This window comes from Enoplosus armatus, chromosome 5, assembly GCF_043641665.1.
Source record: "Enoplosus armatus isolate fEnoArm2 chromosome 5, fEnoArm2.hap1, whole genome shotgun sequence".
NCBI lineage: Eukaryota > Metazoa > Chordata > Actinopteri > Centrarchiformes > Enoplosidae > Enoplosus > Enoplosus armatus.
This window is the reverse complement of record NC_092184.1, coordinates 16,935,823-16,955,392: the sequence shown is the minus strand read 5'-3', so window position 1 is coordinate 16,955,392 and position 19,570 is coordinate 16,935,823. Positions and strand designations below refer to the sequence as shown.

General features: G+C 40.8%; 1 protein-coding gene across 1 annotated transcript; it reads left to right on the top strand.

Annotated features, from left to right (window-relative positions):
- Positions 1–1,125: 1,125 nt before the first annotated feature.
- Positions 1,126–19,100, top strand: LOC139285197 (HHIP-like protein 1). Its single transcript, XM_070905698.1, has 14 exons — positions 1,126–1,419; positions 7,822–8,086; positions 8,669–8,948; positions 9,050–9,175; positions 9,411–9,554; positions 11,949–12,061; positions 12,365–12,505; positions 12,829–12,903; positions 13,223–13,349; positions 13,735–13,880; positions 14,517–14,598; positions 15,377–15,459; positions 15,740–16,204; positions 18,337–19,100. Exons 1-14 carry the CDS (start codon positions 1,126–1,128, stop codon positions 19,098–19,100), a joined length of 3,105 nt encoding a protein of 1,034 aa, XP_070761799.1.
- Positions 19,101–19,570: the final 470 nt, after the last annotated feature.

The window sequence follows — 19,570 nt, the reverse complement described above, 5'->3', positions numbered from 1 at the left end:
GTCTCTACTTCCAGCACACGTCTTGATTCATCTGACCACACACACACACACACACACACACACACACACACTCACCAACGAGAGTGAGTCTGTCTGGAAATGGTAGAGACAGAGAGGAGGTCTGGGAATGCTGAAGAGGGGGAGAGTCGGGAGGGAGGAGAGGTGGAAAGTTGCAACTTCAGGGCAATATGGACCACATGCTATGGGAAGGAATGCATGTGTCTTTGTAGGAGAGTGAAAGAGCAAATGAAAAGAAGAGAGGAGGAGGAGAGAGGCGAGGAGGGAGGGATCTAAGCTGAGGCTGCAGCGTGGCTCTGTGTCTGAATGAAAGAACCTCTCTCTCCCACTCTCTCCTGCTGTCTGTATGTATGGCTCATGTCCGCTGCAGCAAGTGAGCACATGTCCAGAGCAAACACAGCGAGACTCTCCAAGAGACTCCGAGCTGGAAGTAAATATTTTGCAGGATCTTCGGCTGAAGGTGCCACTTTTTCAAATGCTTTTTGAATTTCGTCTGAACTTTCTAAGAAGCTGGATTACCTCTTAGCAATGCTTTTTTTTTTTTTGAGGACACAGAAAATAACTTTGAGAAAGCGTAATGTGATGGACATTAAGTTTCAATAATTGGAAGATTTGGTGAGGTTCAATCTAACCTCCACACACCACCTGGACATCTCCTCACCATCAAAAGATTTCACTGGATCTGGATCAGTTTGACCTCATCTTACCTTACACAATCAGCTTGCCATATAAGCACGATGTGTGGGTCGATACATTAAACAGAGCAATTCTGAGCGCTTTGTAGGTCTCCGGCCAACTTGCAGGCAGGTGTGATGTTGGGTCAGTGTGTTTGATACACACATTCACGCTTCTGCGCACACACACACACGTTTGCCTGAAACTGCAGAGCCAAGGACATCAAATGAGGACATCCAATACACCAAACTTTCTCAGAAAAGCTAACTGCGAGCCTCACACCTGTGCTTGACAGATGCTGGCGGAGATGTAACATGTGCATTGTCTTAAAACAAGGCTTCCCTATACTCACACATATATCACACACAAGCTGCTTTGACTATTGGGTCAAGAGCCAGACTATCCTGAACTGAAAGACAGCATCTTCACGCCATGACCCCGCAGACCTGTAATTTGCAGCATGCCTTCCTCCCTCACGTCCTTCTCCCCGTCCTGCTGTTCCTCCTCCAGACCTGGCGGGGGTGCTGTCACCCCCAGTGTTTGGACTACAAGCCTCCGTTTGAGCCCCGGCAGCCACTGGTCTTCTGTAAGGAGTATTCCAAGTTTGGATGCTGTGATCTGGAAAAAGATGAGGAGATATCATTCAAGTTTTACACCATCATGGACAACTTTGACCATTCAGGTTACATGACCTGTGGCAGGTACATACGCAGCATCCTCTGCCAGGTAAGAGAAACAAGTGCTATCATGTTTGATTGTGTGGCAGAATTCTCCTCTTCCTGGACATCCAGATGTTAAATATTTGTTAAAATTGCATTTGATTATGAGAGCAAAATGGCTGAAACCTAAAGCTCAGGAATGTGAGACATACAGTTTGAATCTTTTCCACTATGTGTAAGAGTGACTATAGAGTCCAACATTTTATCAACCTAAATATATCTCTCATGCAAGGTGTAAATTTGGCTGACTGTGGATGTTTGCAGTCCCAACTCGGAAACCTGGTTTTGGTGTCCAGTGTATTACACCAAGACGTCTTTAACATGAGCAGTGTGCATATTTTGAGCAGCTTCTTTAAATTCGAGAGCATTTACTCCTCTGGTTTGTTTTGTCAGATGATAATGACATTTATATTTCACCAAATAACCACACCAAACTCAAGTCTGAAAATGCCAGTTTCTGTCTCACTCGAAAGGAAACTGTGGTGTGGTTTGTCAGTGAGAGCCTAATCTCAACAAAGTACAGTAACCAACAAAACATGTGGTTTAATGGCTGCATGGGGATGTTGACATCTGTTAGAAAGCCCTTACTCATGGTTGGAGAGCTAAACCGCAGTCTTAACTAGCGTTCATGTGTTTTTGATGGGTTAGCTTGTAATTGGGCTTTGTGAAACTAAACAAGCCAAATAATGGAGTGCAATAAAGGAAACTTTCTGACTCTGGTTTGGAGTAAAGAACACGAACAAACCACATTACATCTCAATCCAGAGGAAATCCTTTGAGCCAGAAGTTTGAAAGTGTATTTTTGACATAGTGGCACATGATAAAATGTCTCAGCACACCAAATTATTGACTTGAAATGGTCAAACTATGACTTGGCATACACTTTCTCATGTAATCCACAAAGGGTAAACTATGCTTCATCCCTTCCAGATTCCCAGAAAACTTTGTCTCATATCTTCTCTCACATGAGACACAGTTAGCTGGACTCCAGACCCCGAAGCAGATTGACTGTATGTGTCATGTATTTGGAAAAAGAATACATTATTGCCATGTTTTAAAAGCAAATGGCACTACTTTTTGTTAACTGATACAATGGTCTGTACACCTTTTTAACAGGAAAGGTGGTGCTTCAGTGAAGTGATACCTGTGTGATTGAATTTGCACTTGAGCAGTAAAGACACTAAAACTGTATCTCGTGGTTCAACTCATCATTGATTGCTGATAAGTGAAGAAACACAACAGTATGAGACATTTACGGTACTTTTTCCCTTTTGGTAATCCCACAAAAAACACTTCACAGGTTTAACTACATCTTCCAAAGATGTGGAAGAATGTTTTGTACATTAGCTGTGCAGTTGTGGATGGGAAAACTGAATTAACCTGAATTCTATAGAAATCCCAAATGACAGCAGACAAATGGTGAGTGAATAAAACAAAATGATGCAAGGAATCAGTTAAATTTGGAAAGAGGAATTAGTTAAAAAAGTAACAGTTTCTTAGAAATAAATACGGAGCTGTTACAACAAACAATATAAAACTTCTACACATTTCTTTTAACATTTGTTGCACGTGCGGTCCTTTTTAAAAGCAATGACTCATGCTGCATTAGCCTGACAAAACGCTATAAAGTTAAATGTTACTACAATTTCCTCAGAGTAGGATTGCAGTCTTTGTGAATGATTCGGATTGTTATTTCATTTAATGAGTATTTCTATTTCAGTACGTTTTAGTCTCTTCTGAGCTGGCTAATCTCAGACAGATCCCAGCACCGAACTGCCCACCTCTCCTTCACTGGCAGAAGGAGCCTTGAAGCCAGTCCCACATACTGATTGCATAATTAGGTGCTGACTTTGCAGCTCAGACACTAACTACGTGCAGATTGAGAGTGCAGAATGAATGATAGGTGCAGCACAAATTACGGCCTGGCTCATATACTTCAGATAAAATCTTCATTCGGCAGAAGCCAAAACAAACGGGCTGTGGTCTGTCCCACCAATAACACTTTCATCTTTGTTATTAATGCCAAAACAATAAGAAAAACAAACTGCAAGTCTTCCTGGAACTTTAACACATCATATGCTATGTAAAGACAGTGACAAATCCTCGGACTCCTAAAATATAGGTTTCTATCATTGTGGTAATTATAGCCTACAGTGGTTCTTTCCAAGCAGCGCAGGCTGAGTCTCTGGTGTGCACGTACGACTTGCAACAGTTAGTCTAGTTTGAGTAAGCTGGAGTTCAACACAATATAGATATGTAAAGCTTTTTTCAACATCACATGCAGACCTATTTTTAGTTAACAAGCTCCTTTAGAGAAACTGTTTTGAAGAAAGTGTTATTTTGCAGGCAGACAATTTGTTCCTTTCTTAAATGAGCGTGATTATCTTAGAAGTTATCTTAAAAGTAAACAAAAGTTGTTTTTTTTATGATTTAAGTCTTAGTCAAATAGTGGACAACAGCACTGAGCAGTGTGGCTGTTGTTTCTTTGAGTTATTAATATTTATGTTTCATAAACACTTTTGGATCTTCTGTGGAGCCGCTAGATAAGACCCACTCTGTGGTTGTCAGCTCCAGCTGATGGTTTGAGGTAAAAGATACTCTGGCGGTGGTCAAGTTACCCCACTGCCAGGGTACTTATCCTGGGTAAACCCACCACACTGACGCCCTCTGTTCCAGCCGCACTGCAGGAGCTTCCTGGCACTGATATCAATGAGACAGTGAAGAGAGAGAGGGAGAGAGAGACAGGCAGATGGAGGGAGAGACAGACAGGAGGGAAAATTATTAAGTGTGTGTGTGTGTGTGTGTGTGTGTGTCAGAGAGACAGGAGGGAGATTGTCATCATCCCCGAGCTTAACTGACCAAACAAACAACCATTTCCTCCTCTGGCCAGGGGTACAGGATATATCAGGTTCCTGCAAGAAAGAGACAGAGAGAGAGAGAGATGCATAAAATCAGTGAAAATAGATAAAGCTATAGTGAAGCATAGATGAAGCAGGAAAACAATCAATAAACTCCATAAAGACAGACAGATCGAAGATTTAAGGGACCTTCAGTTGAAAAGTTATAGTTTGGTGCAGCTGTATTAGAATAGTGTGTGTGTGTGTGTGTGTGTGTGTGTGTGTGTGTGTGTGTGTGTTATAACTGCACTCAGCCTTACTCTGCCTTTTTTGTAGGAGTACATTTAATAATTAAAATAAAGAAAACCCAACAAAACCCACACTTCAGAACCATTTCGTGAGCACTTAACAGAACAACAGAACACTGAATTAACTGTTTCCCCCGTTGCATTTTTAATAAGCACTTTTAAGCACCCCAGCAGTGTTTCTGCATGTTTTAGACTTTCTCTCAGTTTAAAATGTTTGCCGGTGTAGCTTCCTCTGACAGCAGCAGAAAGTTGCAGATGTACAAGTTTCCAGACAGCACATGAATGCACCATAACACAACAAATCTCAAACACACAGACATGCAGCATCCAACATTCTACCTTCTCTGCTCATGATCACAACTACTGAAGCATCCACATCCAGTAACTGACTCCAGCTAGGATTAACTCGAGTTGTGGCCCAGTCACTTTTCTGTCCATTTTTCTCTTTATCTCTTTTTTTTATTTAACCCCTCTCTCTCTCTCTCTCTCTCTCTCTCTCTCTCTCTCTCTCTGGGGGTCCAGTCCAGGTCCAGGTTCAGGTTCAGGTTCACACATTTTCCAGCCATCTGTTTGGCATGACTCTTCTCTCTCTTCAATATAATAAAACACCACCATGTGAACCTTTCAGTGCAGTATGGGGAGTTGGGGAGACAGACGACTGAAAAAAAGCCTTTTTTTTTTTTTGTATTTCAGTCTATTCTGAACATAAGAGCGTAAACACCAAATTATAGTAGTTTGAAGTGGCTGCATTGTTATGGAACAGCTGTTAGTAGTTACATGCATTTATCCTACCCTATGATAGTAGGAGCTAAAATAAGACTGTTTCAGAATAATGGCAGAATTTTCAATTTCAGTGGGTCAAACAGGAGAAGTACTCTGTGTGGTATCTTTTACCTTTGTATTCCATTTTCCTGAATAAAAATCACTATCTATTATATGCTCTTGCTTTAAATACGGCGTCTATAGTACAGAAGATAAATCAAACTGTAGGAAGCGCTATAAATCCATTTAATCAAGCTTCCATCTGCTCCACATCCCAGAAACTGCTTTGACAAACAGAACCAGCAGCTCGGACTAAACACAGCTTTTGTTTTTTGCCCTGTAAAGCTGTTGCCCAGGAAAGCTCTGATCTCTGCCCAGCAATGTACTTTGATGTCATTTAACAAAGATTCTCTGTTACAGTCAGCTTCTCTGTCTCTATTTTGGTAAATCATGACTTATTTATCATTTTTGGCTTTAGGAGTTCCATTGAGGTGGAACGGCAGCTGAAGTTGGGAGTGGACAAAATCAAACAAAGCCAGAAACATAAATGCTTAATCAATGGGATTAAACAATGCCACATCAAAAAACCTCAATTAAATTACTTATTTCATGGAGCCCCAAGAAAACAACGGAAACTACACAAGGTGTCAAGGGTCCTGTGGCTCCTGTAGGCTTCCTCCTCAACATTGTGCCATGATGATATGGGAAGATCAAACCTCAAGAGTGGACAGGAATTTTACATTACATTCATTAAAATAACAAAAATAAATAGATAAATAAATAAAAGCATTATAAAATAAAGCATAAAAGTAAGAAAACTAAAATAAAGTACAAGATATTGAAATAATAAAACAACAGAATAGATTATTTGACATACACAGCAAAGGATTCATTAAATAAAAGTGCACTTAAAAAAGTGAGTTTTTGAAAGCGACTGAGGACAAAGATGTGGTTTGCATGATCTCCTCTGGCAAGTCATTCCAGAACCAGGGCCGACCGGGCCTTTGCTATCGTGGCCCGGTCGGCCCTGGTTTTCAATCTTAAAAAAGGGACCCAGGCTACACTGAGGCTCATATGGGATTAAAGATCAGTCCCATCTGAGCCTTAAAATCTATTCTAAAACACACCGGTAGCCAGAGTAAAGAAGCTAAAACTGCAGTTATATGTTCTCTTTTGTTAGAATTAGTCAATAATAACATACAGTCTTAGTCTCATGGGCAGACAACTTTCTTTCTTTTTTTTCTGTCTCTGTATTAAATTCATAATTAATAATGTTTCAGAGTTAATGGGGATTTATGAGCTTGACACGCACAAAGAAATAAAACAAATTATTTATAAGCAGTAGATGACACATGCAATGTCACAGCTTGTCTGTGCAGGTGTACAAATAAAGTTATAGTTTCTTCTGTGCTTCTGCTGCCTCTGTGTGTTTGTGTTGTCTTCCACCAGATTCCTCAATTGAAATGACGTCTTTGTTGTAGTTACAGTAGATTATTAACATGCGGTTGTAACTCACAGAGGCGTTTTATCATGAAGACACGTGGCAGCATTAAAATACACAAGAAATACAACTTTTGTTCATAGTGACATGAAGTGCTTTTGAGAATAAATCAACCACTTAAATAGTTGTACAATAGCAGTAATCTCCATTTGTACTACTGAGGTTAAGTGTAAGACTGTGACACAATACAACACAAACTTTACACACATCTATCTGTCCTTGGGAAATAAGAGACAACAGTGCATTTGGTTTCAAGGCCTACAACTGCTAAGAGACTTCTGATGTGTGCTAAATTATTTCAACTTTTTGCGTCCAGTTAGAGACGTGTCCTCATGTCACCAGATGATCCACTACAAATGAAACGCAAGTCACTCTATAATCTGCAATATATAAAAGTCTCATTTTAACCTTCATCATTGCTCCCACTGGGCATTAGGCACACACACACAACATGACAGACACTGCACTTGATCGCAAGCCTTGGATCATATTTGTGTTTTGCCAAACATTTTATGAGTAAATGAGTGATCTTGTGCTTTTTGTGCTTTGAGCTCTGTTTCCTGGTGATGATTGGTTAGGCTGATCTGGCACCGTAGTGACGAAGCACCAGTCGACCACATGGTGGTTTGGGTGTTCGTGCCTTGCTGTGCCTGCAGCTCACCATTCTGGGTGTGGACAGTGTGGTTGTGACTTAATAACTGACTGGACCTTCCTGGGATCCATTTATACCAGACGGCACTCAGACAGCCTGCATATAACCCGGGCCTGACCAGTCATAGTGAGGCGGTGAGGAACTGCGGTGGAGTAAGCACACAAATCCTATACTTGTGTGATCCATACACGTCCTTAACTCTAACTCTGAGATAAACACATCGGCTTAATAGGTATAGACACTGATGAAGGTCTGCACAGATGGAACCAGAAATATCCATCTACACACAGTGAGATTTCATAAAGAAGTTTTAAAATGTTTAGCTGTTAAATCATCTTTCCCTTTGCAGGAGTGTTCTCCATACGCCGCCCACCTGTATGATGCTGAGGATGCTAACACACCCATGCGGATGCTGCCTGGACTGTGCGGCGATTACTGCTCCGACTACTGGCATCAGTGTCGGTACACACTCAGTCTCCTCTTGGAGGACCTTGGGAGCCCGCAGCAGTTTTCAAACCTGACGGCAACGATAGAAGAAGATCGCAGGAGGTTCTGTGACTTTCTGGAGCTGAAGGACAAACAGTACTGCTATCCCAACGTACTGACAAATACAGGTGTGGTGTAACCATGTGGGACAGGTGTTTATGTTCAATGGCACACACACACACACACACACACCATTGAACACTCCAACATGTCTGATCTAATTGTGAGGTGAGTTGAGGAAAAACTCACAAGATAAACGTATATGATAACTCCTACTTACATAAACAGCCAACAAGAACAAACAGGTCATCATAGACTAAGAAAACAGTCACACATCAACTAAATTCCCATTGGCAAGAACCTGAACTTGCGCTAACAAGAAAGTCTAATTATGATTTATGAGCAGACATTGCCACTCCTTGCTCGTCTGCACTTACTGTAAGGTTACCTGTGTGGGGAAAGCATCATTTTTTAGGACATAAGCAGAATTTGCCTTCATGGTTGCAGCAAAGATCTGATTGCGACTGCCTGGATAGATACACATATAAAGCACATGGCACTATTTATTGTGGAATAATAGCTGATAAAGTGATAGTGCTTGCCTATTAATAATTTATATGCCATGCTAATATTTGATATGAATTGTCTAAGGATGAGAAAGGTGCTAAAGTTTCTTGTTTTTACTCTTGTATGCTCTTTTCTGTCCCCAGAGCTAAATGCTAACCTTGGCGTTGTGCGCGAGGATCCCAAAGGATGTCTGGAGCTGTGTTTGCAGGAGGTCGCCAACGGGCTCCGCAACCCTGTGGCCATGATCCACGCAGATGACGGAACTCATCGGTTCTTTGTGGCGGAGCAGCTGGGCTATGTGTGGGTGTATCTGGCCAACGGCTCCCGGATCGACCGTCCTTTCCTGAACCTCACCCGTGCTGTGCTCACATCGCCGTGGGCTGGAGATGAGAGGGGATTCCTCTGCATAGCCCTACACCCAAGGTTCATACTTGTACAATACTCCAGTACTGTTTTGTACAGTTCTCAGTGGAAAAGGTCACGGTGCTTATGTGTGACTTCTTCTGCTTCTCTTCTGTGCATAGGTTGAGCATGGTCAGAAAAGCCTACGTGTACTACTCTGTGTCTGTCAAGAAGGAGGAGAGGATACGTATCAGCGAGTTCACACTGCTAACACATGATGACAACCAACTAGACCACTCCTCTGAGAGGTGAGGGGGGGAAGCTGAGAGCCAGAGAAACACAAGTGAATACTGCTAGTGACTTTTAGTTGTAATGGAATATTCAGCTCTGGTATTGGTATCTGGTATGTCAGAAAAGGAGCGTTTTCATGTTTTGTATCTTGTGTTGAATAGTGTGTGTGTGTTTGTGTGTTTGTATGTGTGTGTGTTTGCAGCAAAATTTTTGATGTATATATTCATCCACCTGTTGTGTGTCTTGGTTTAGGACCATCCTTGAGGTGGTGGAGCCGGCATCCAATCACAATGGAGGACAGCTTCTATTTGGCCACGACGGCTATCTGTACATCTTCATTGGCGATGGTGGTCGAGCTGGGGACCCATTTGGAAAGTTTGGCAATGCACAGAACAAGTAAGTAACTATTATTTTTTGGAGGGGGGCATAAGTGTTTCCTAACACCTCACATCAAATTCCTCAAGTAGCACACTGTTGTTGTAACACAATATGCTTTCATGCTACAACAGCCAACCTGAAAATGAGAAGCACATCTATGACGTGAGCTCAGGAAAAGTTTGACTCGTGACTGTCTGAAAAATCGCTGTCAGCCGTACATGTCATTTAAGATGATTTATCAAAATAAGATAAACACATCCTTTTGATTGCTTTAGGAGGTTGTTAAAATTTTAAATGACAGAGGTGCTCATCATGTAAAATTTTACCAGACACCTTGACGTTGTTGAGATGTCGGCTACGTACCAAAAGACCAAAGTCTAGTCAGAAGCAGGCAGTTCGGCCAAAAAATGAGTTCCCGTTAATTAAATTCCAGTTAAATTAAGTCTAATGAAAAGGATCGAAATGATGGAGGAGATAAACTTCAAAACTGTGCAGACTCTCAAGTTGCTCTGTGGCAAATATAAATGATAGCGTTTAGAAGAGCACTTATCTTCCATTTATCAAAATCCACATAAACTGAGGATCCTCCTGGGCTGGGAACCTGCTCATAAAACGCAAATTATCACTTCGAGGGTAAAAATTAGTAATTTGTGTCCACAAATTATCATAAACATGTATCCTTGATACATGCCAGGCCATGTAGAGCACTTTTATCTTAAATAAAGATTACAATAATTTATTTACTGTACAAACTCTAGTCTTCATCGAGAAGATCTCAGTTATGTCTCCTTTGAAATGACGAGGGTTGAACCCTTTTGGAAGGGAAAATAACTGTGTGATGCATGAAGGGCTGAAACATCAGATTTCCATTAATAGCCTCCGTATATTAAGTAATTATGGCTGGATGTACCAGGCAGAGAGGACCTGTTGTTCTGGCTCTTTAGGCTTTAGCAATGAAAAATAAAAAAATAAAGCACATCAGTATTCGGTAGGAATTGTAAAAGTAAAAGTGGCATGATGTGTTTATGCCAAGAGCAGTGCACACACAGTTTATAAAAGGAGCCTTTGTTAAAGGGACTGCAGGGCATTATTTGCCTGTTACCGTGTTGCTAAACATTACTCACCTCTCAAACCACATGACCTTTACATCATAATTAATTTGATGCATTCAATAGATAGGCTAGCTGTATCTTAAGGCAATGTGTGTCTGTGTGTTAACATGAAACAACAAAGTTTGCACGTGTAGATGTATATGCTACAATGTGCGAGTTTTTTTGTCATTCTTCATTCTCATTTAATCACTCCACAGCGGCTTTAATGTTAATTACAGCCAACGGACAAAAAGGTAGCAAGTACAAATATTACTGCTCATTTGCAGGATACACATTGCACAATACTCCAAGAATATCACACACAGTAGTTACACTGTGAATTGTAGCGCTGACAAACACTTTGTCATGGACCAAAATAAGATGTGACTATGAAATAAACTTGAAACAATTAAATGAACATTGAGCTTCATGCCAAAACAAAAATAGCCGTCTTATCTTTTAAGTTCATAGTGAGGCTAAAGCTAAAGTTGAATATTGATGGCATTGTTTGTCTCAAAAATCAGTCCAAAATCAGAGCAGAGCGGGGAAACCCTCTGATGAAAACCTTCATTTTAAGTATTTAGCGAGGTTTATTTGAGACGCGGACACCTTTTCTCCAGACAGTTTAGCTCTTTAGCTGTTTCTGAGTGGGTTTTGTTGACATGCTGTATTAGCTGTTCTGGGAATGAGGGAGGATACACCCTGCCAAGTCTAATATTGACACTACACATTGCGGACCGCCACACACTGGTATGTGTGACAGAGAGAGTGGGGGGGAGAGAGAGTGAACGGTGGGACTGGAAATAGTGGACAAGGAGTATAAGGAGAGAGGGACCAGGACAGAGGGAGGAGAGAGGTGCAAAGTGAATGAGAGGAGTACTTAAGACTGGAAAATGATGGAGAAAGGGATAGTAAGGAAGGAGGTGAAGGACAAACTTTAGCTCAGATGGAAAGAGGAAGGTGAAAGCAGAGTGGAGAGTAACCAAAGACAGATGGATGGAGAGGAAGACGTGGGTATGAGGAAGAATGATTTGCAGAAAATGTTTAAAAAAAAGGTTGAGTTGCAGAGATCAAAACAATGATAGAGGAAGGAGAAAAAATAAAGGAAAATACAAAGTTCAATGCAGAGGAAGATGATTTTTTTGTAATAAGTAGACAAAGAGGATGATGGGACAGTGTGTGGAGATTTTAGAGTTAAAGAGACATGAAACATCGGTCTTAAAAGAGCGCTCACTCAGCCACTCAGTCAGTCAGTCACCTCAGTATTTAATCCTGTCTGAGTCTCTCTCTCACGCTCTCATCTACTCTCTGCGTTGGATAGATCAACGCTCCTCGGCAAGGTGCTGCGTGTTGACGTCGACGACAACGATGACGGCGCCCCGTACAGTATTCCCTCAGACAACCCGTTCTTGGGGGAGAAGGAAACACGACCCGGTAAATCCCTTAAAATATTCTATGTGTGTGGAATAATGTAATTATGTTTGCGAGACTTTTAAGTGGGTCTGCAGTGGGACTGTCTCTTCTTACTGAGGAAAACAGAACTCAGCAAATGGAAGTGAATGTCTCACTAAACACTGCCATTTCAAACAGAATAAAAAACACACGTCTTGAGGGTATGACGGATTAAAAACCACAGTTCATTCCAGAAATATGTGCCTTTGGTTTCTGTATACAGCCTCACAGGGGGTGTATGCAATTTGTGTCAACATGTAAATCTCTTCCTTCCTTTCTTTTCAGAGATTTATGCCTATGGAGTTCGCAACATGTGGCGTTGCTCCATTGACCGTGGTGACCCCGCCACAGGCAGAGGCCGAGGCAGGATGCTCTGTGGTGATGTAGGCCAGAACAAATATGAAGAGGTGGACCTCATTGTTAAAGGTTTGGTGATTTTTGTGGTTTTTCTTTCGTTGTCTACTCATCCCCATGTCACATACAGTAAGACAGTTCTGTCGAAGACCACACAGACAGTGAGCCAGACACCAAAGTTTAATCTCAGTCTCCTCCATAACAATTAAGGCGAATGGGATCTGGTTTTGTAGAAATCCAAAAAAAGGGCATGAAATAAACATCCAATTACAGCTGGTGGAGCATAATCCACGTTTCTTTTTCTAGCCAAACAATAGTTCTGTCAATTTAGAAAGAACGGTACTGTAGCTCTTTGCCTGAGAAGTTGCACTAACTTTGTCAACACTTGTTTAAAGGAGGCAACTATGGATGGAGGGCCAAAGAAGGCTTCAGCTGCTACGATCGCAAACTCTGTCAGAACTCCTCGCTAGGTGAGGCCACTTTCTGGGTTTGTCCATGAACTACAGTAAAACTAATATTTACACAGAGGAAGACAAAGTAGCTTCTGCATGATGGTTACAGATGTGAGCTGTGACACTCTTTTGTGACTTTCACTTTCTACGATCAACACTACCGAGAAGGACTGAATTGTGATTTAATATATAATAATAATAATAAAGGTTTGTGGGCTTTAGCGGCTGTTCATATGATGCATATTTCTCAGTCTCCATCTTCAGTGTACCGTATATAGTATTGTCTTCTCGTTATAATGAACTGTGAACTGAAATTGATGTGCTGTTCTGTGTCTAGATGACATCTTGCCTATCTTTGCCTACCCCCACAAGTTGGGCAAATCAGTGACAGGGGGTTACATCTACAGAGGCTGTCAGATGCCCAACCTCAATGGACTCTACGTCTTTGGGGATTTCATGAGTGGGTATGTGTTCCTGCTTTAATCTCAAATCTAAAATTTAGACATTTTCTTTAGACAAATCGCCATCACTGCAGAGACTCAGGGTAGAGACCCAATTTGTGGTAGCAGTGAGTGCAACATTATCACAATATGCAACCTAATTCAAAATTACACGGCTCTTTCTTGGACCTTTGATTGTGGATTTTTAGCCAGACCTCTCTTCAGTTTTCTAGTGAAGCCACTACAACATCAAGTATTACAGTAAGTGTGGCTGGAGAAGCACAGTTTAAATAAGGAGTTCAATGGGCTGCACTTATGTTGAGCGATCGCGTGCAGAAAATACCTGTATGTGAAAGTATTTATGGGGATAGATGTGTATATTTCTGCTCATTTGTTTGTTTCTTTTTAGCCGTCTGATGTCTCTGAAGGAGAATGTCACCACAGGAGAATGGCAGTACAATGAGATCTGCATGGGGAGAGACCAGACCTGCAGATTCCCCAAACTCATCAACAGTTTCTATAAATACATCATCTCTTTTGCTGAGGATGAAGCAGGTAATAACTGTGTGTGTGTGTGTGTGTGTGTGTGTGTGTGTGTGTGTGTTTGCTTCTCGTGTATTGACAGAGAGAACCTGACAACATGCAAAGAAACATCAGGCCATTGTAACCTACATATATCTATATATATCTATATATAGATATATATATATATTTAAAAGGTCATAGATTTGTGGGACAGTTAGGATGAGGATTATGCAAAGTTAAGTTATATAATTAAAGTGTAAAGTAATATGTTTTACTAAACTGCCTGTTTGACTTTAAATCTGGTCTGAATTAAAGAGGCTGCTGGTGTACTAGGGAGAGTGGTGCACACATGCTGTTGGTACTAAATAATCTCTTCCCTCCCTCTGAAAGTGCCTCTGAGGAGATTTAAGTTGAAAAGTTCAAGCAAAGTCCAAATCCCTTAACTGTAACACACATTTTGTAACCTATGTGTCTCCTCTTTCTTCCCTCTCCATCTCCCCTGTTTTGTTATTTTTCTCCCTCTCTCCTTTGCTGTTCACCATCCCTCTCTTTTTGTCTTGCCAAAATCCTTCTCTCCATTTTGTCAATGAGTCTTTCTCTTTGTCTTTTACTCTCTTCCTACCTCTGTCTCTCTCTCTCTCCCTTTCCTCTGTCTATCTTTTGTAGGTGAACTGTATTTCTTAGCCACGGGAGCCCCGAGTGCCACAGCCAGAGCAGGAGTCGTTTATAAGATAGTGGACCCTTCCAGGTAGCTCACCATTACAACACACCACTTCAGCAACAAATATACACTTTCATCATACCTGCAGGGGTGTGTGGTGTAGAGGTTTAAGTCTTGCTCATCAAATTTGCTTCTTGAATTACACATTTTTCTGGACTATGATTGGGCTGTCAAAATGCTGTGATGGTCCCAAGTAATGGGATCATTGCCCATTGTGGGTTATGTAGACATGTAAACTATACATTACATACTATATATTACATACTTATTACTCAAGTAGAAATAAGATTACTTGGTTAAAAACGCTTACGAGCCAGTCTCATCCCATTCCATGATGATAGTAAGTAAGCTTTGAATATCCTCCTGTTGTTATAACAACACAGAATGGAGGCTGCTCTGTCAAGACGTTACGAGAATGACAGTTCAGTATTTTATCCAAAATATGCTAAAAGTCAGAGCCTGACTGATATGGGATTTTTGAGGCCAATATCAATATTTGAGAGTTGATCTGATGGGTAGATTTTCTTTAAACAAGCATCTTTGATAAGGTTACTCTAAGTTTGGTTATTAAAGATTTGTACTGACCGGGACATTTTAATTTTGAAAAATGAACTTCTGTCGTTGCTCTCTAAATTACCACAAACATATCTTTGGCAGATCTTTACCACTCTAGCTCTAGTTAAAGTAGAATAGCTGATCTAAGAATACATTAAAATGACGTAAACAGTACAGTAAAGCTACAGAACTCAAAAGTTGAAAAATAGTTTGCATGTGTGTGCTAATTTCTTTTCTACTGACCACACAGGCGAGCGCCGCCAGGGAAATGCAGCATCAAGCCTTCACCTGTTAAGATAAAGGGAAAACTGATTCATTTCCACCCCAAAGAAGGTAATGTTAAAATGTTTCTTTCTCTTACAACCCTTACTAGTTTTATTCTGTTCCACTTTTGGTTTCTCAGTGTGTTTTCAACATTTTTGTTGCTCTTTATAGAAACATTGGACTCGTAGCCATGTGCATGCTACCAAAACCAAATAATAATCATGTCTATCATTCTCATTATCTTGTCAATGTGCAACAAGCAGTTAAATAATAAAGACGTGTATCAAAGTCTGGAGAGTTTTTGTGACACTGTATAAATGTCTTTATTTCTTCCTTTTCTTGTTTGTAGAGTTTGTAATCAACAAGAAACCAACCACCACTGCTGTACCCACGACAACCACAAGAAAAACTACAACAACAAGAAAAACACCACCAAGAAGAAAATCACCTATAATAATAATAAAACCACCAATGCCAACAAGAAAAACAATAAGAAAAATGCCACCACCAACAACAACAGCAACAACAACAACAACAACAACAGGAACAACAATAAGAAAAACACCACCACCACCACCAACAACAACAACAGCAACAACAAGAAGAAAAACACCACTACCACCACCAACAACAGCAACAACAACAAGAATAACACTACCAACAACAACAACAATAAAAACAACAAAGAGAAAAACACCACCAACAACAACAATAAAAGCAACAACAACAATAAAAACAACCTCGGCAACAACAATTAAACCAACAACTGTCCAGACGACCATGGCAACGACCCCCGCCGCAACCACACCCACTGGTAGGCCTACTGGTGCGCCTGTTAACCAAGCCAGCTCTACTGACTACCCAAGCTCTAGGTCCACTATTCACACAGCCACTAAGTCAACTGTTAGGACTAACATTAAACCCACCAGCAGACCAGCGCACACCTCGGTGCGGGGAGAAGCCACCAGTGTCAAACCAGGTGGTTTCTTCTTCTGCGCTCTATTTTTGCTTTACATTTTAACATGCTGATGGCTAAATTAACATTTTCCAAATGGAAGATTCTGCGCAATTCACTTTCCTGTGATGATTCATATGACTTACCTCTTTGATGAAATCACACAGCTTTTAAATCAGAAAACTATAAATTACATTTGCACAGAATTGTCGCAGCTGCTTCAAATGTCAGGTACAGGCTGTCTAATGACTCAAAACTACATACAAGCTTATATAGAAATAAAACCACACAAAATATGAAATCAGTTAAAGAGTTTGGCAGCTAAGTCTAAGTTGGTTTACTGTAAATATGATTTGTTTTCACTTATTTTAACCCGTTTGATCAGTTTAAAACGTTGCAGCGTAGAAATGGACTGACTTCTTGCTACTATAGCGTAACTTATTTAAAACTCCATAATAGTTTTACTGCATAGACAAAAACATGGAGCTTGTATGCTCTGCTATGTTAGAGATGAGCTATGTAGCTCTCAGGTATTATAGATTTGTTTTTCTTGCATTCTGAAAATAGAAAAAGATGATTAAATAGCAGCTAAATGGCAAAGAGATAAATAAATTACAGTGAAACAGCCAGTAGGCGTAATTGATAAATGAGACAGTAATATATATATTATTCTTTGGGGTTTTTTTGTGGCACGTTTTACAATCCATTAAAATGACTGAAGTCACAATCATTTTTATTGTTTGATATAATCGAATTGTCTATTAATATAGATCAAATACCCCATTCCTTAAATTAATATGCATCCAAACAGGTAATTCTTTGATGAAATTTTGTTCTTTTACTTATGCTTCTTATCAGCCTTTGCACTTAATTTACAACTCTGCACTTGAAAAGTTAAAGAAAAGATACCACATAAAATCTCCTCAGATTACAGTAGTGTCCCAATGTCTCAACCTTTGCTAATGTTCTGCTAACTGACCGAAAGCTAATTAAGGAAAAAGATGCCTGTATAGATGTAGATGGAGAGAATGAGCCTTTTGCACAAGCTTGTGTCAAACTCAGGTACAGGGGAATTAGTGGCATTCATTCCCAAATTTAATTCCTGCTAGCATGTTCTTTGGCTGGTACAAGAGTCTAAAGCAGGATGAATGGTGCTTATTTATGTGTTGGGTATTTGCACTACTTAATTTAAATCAGGTGCTTTGGCATTATTTATTTTGAATAAATGGTTCTGCATCAGCATCAGTTTGGACATTCATCTTTGTGTGTCTGTGTTTATGTCTTTCCTTTGCTTTAAATGGCTTCAGTGAAAACTGAGCTTTGTAAAACATGTTCAGTTCGCGAATTACCAATTTGTATTCATTTGTATTAGTTAAAGATATGTTCAACATTTTGGGAAATAAGCTAATTCACTTTAGATTCAAGATTAAGATGAGAAGATCGCTACCACTCTCATATCTGTCTGGTAAATATGAGGTTTAGCTTAGCATACAGACTGGAAACAGTTAGCTTGGCTCTGTCCAAAGGTAAGGTAAATTTGGCTCTAAACTCACTAATTAATGACCTTATATCTCGTTTGTTTAGTTTTTACAGTATTTAGTTTTAGTATCAATAAATATTTGTAGTTTTACAGGGGTTATGTGCCAAACTATTTCTTGTGCCTGGACGCAGTGACTTCTGAGCTTTTAGACTTCAGTTTTAATTTGTTAAAACTGAACCAAATAACATTTTGAGCTGGCAGGTTGATTTTGTTACCTTTGGACTGTTTCCCTCTGTTTCCAGTCTGTATGCTAAGCTAAGCTAACTAACTTACTAAGCACAAACATGAGAGTGGTATCAATCTTCTTATCTAACTCTTGGCAAGAAAGCGAATAAGTGTGTTTCCCAACATATCTTTCACTAAACTATTACTTTGAAGAAGAAATAAATCTTTAACACATTGTTAAACTACAACTACTCAAATAAAGAGGGTGATTCTGTCTCTCCCTCAGGTTATCACACAACCACCATGACTTCAGCTGTCTCTAGGATTGCTCAAACCCCAATCATCACCACACCTCCAAACAGGAGACACGGGAGACCCCCTCAGTACCTCCTTCGTACCACCCCCCAACCTTCAACCACGCCACAGCCTCCTCCTTCTCCATCCACAACATCCCTGAAACGACCCCAGATGGCTCTGACCTCGGCACGTTACCCTGATCGTCCTGGAGCATTGACCACACCACGCCCGCCATATTGGAGCCAGAAACCCACGGCATCAGCCTACAAGCCCCAGGGACCACCAATCAACACAACGCTGCCTAAATCCCAGGAAGAGAGGCTGTGGCTTGGAGAGAAGCTGGAAAGCGCTGGGGAGGGGAACCAAGTATATAAGAGGCCTCGAGGAAGAGGAAGAGGTCGTGGATTCAAGAGAGGAAGAAGGCTGCGGGTCGGCTCAGTGCGACTGGTAAGCACTGATGGTTTATCAGATCGAGGCAGAGTGGAGATCTTTATCCGTGGTGAGTGGGGGACGGTGTGCGATGACCTTTTCACCAGCAAAGCAGGTACTGTAGTGTGTCGACAGCTCGGCTTCACGACGGCGTTGGCGGTGATGAAGAGGGCTGCACTGGGGGAGGCAGACAGCAGCGTCAGGATCCTGTTGGATGACGTGGAGTGTGAGGGCGGAGAGGGATCGCTGCTGGAGTGCAAGAGATCCAGGGTTGGGAAACACAACTGCTCACATGGGGAAGACGTAGGGGTGATCTGCGGTTAGCAAAGAGGGGTGAAAGTAAAGGAAGGAAAGGAGGAGACAGTGGAGGATGTATCACATACAGGAAGTGATGGGATGAGAAAGAAGAGAGTATTTGAAGAAGGTATGAAAGGTCATTACAAACTGCACATTTTTCTGCATTAATGTTGTCGATGTTAGTTTGCAAAAATTTCCATTAATTATATTTTTTCATGTTTTCCAGTTTTCCATATTGATATTTTTATTTCCCACCCACCACTAAATGCAAAACATGTCCATGTACATCACCTTAAATTCTTTATATAAATACCAGAGGAGCATGGAGGATGAGAGTTTCTCCCAAACTCACTCAGTCCACTGTTTTGTGGTACAAGTACGTTCCCTTGAAATAACTGTGCTAACTTACTGTCCGGTTAGTAACAGAGAGTCCAAGTCGTCACTACGTCACCGAGCTTCAACCACCACGTGCTTTGCAGGAGACCTCAGATGAATTT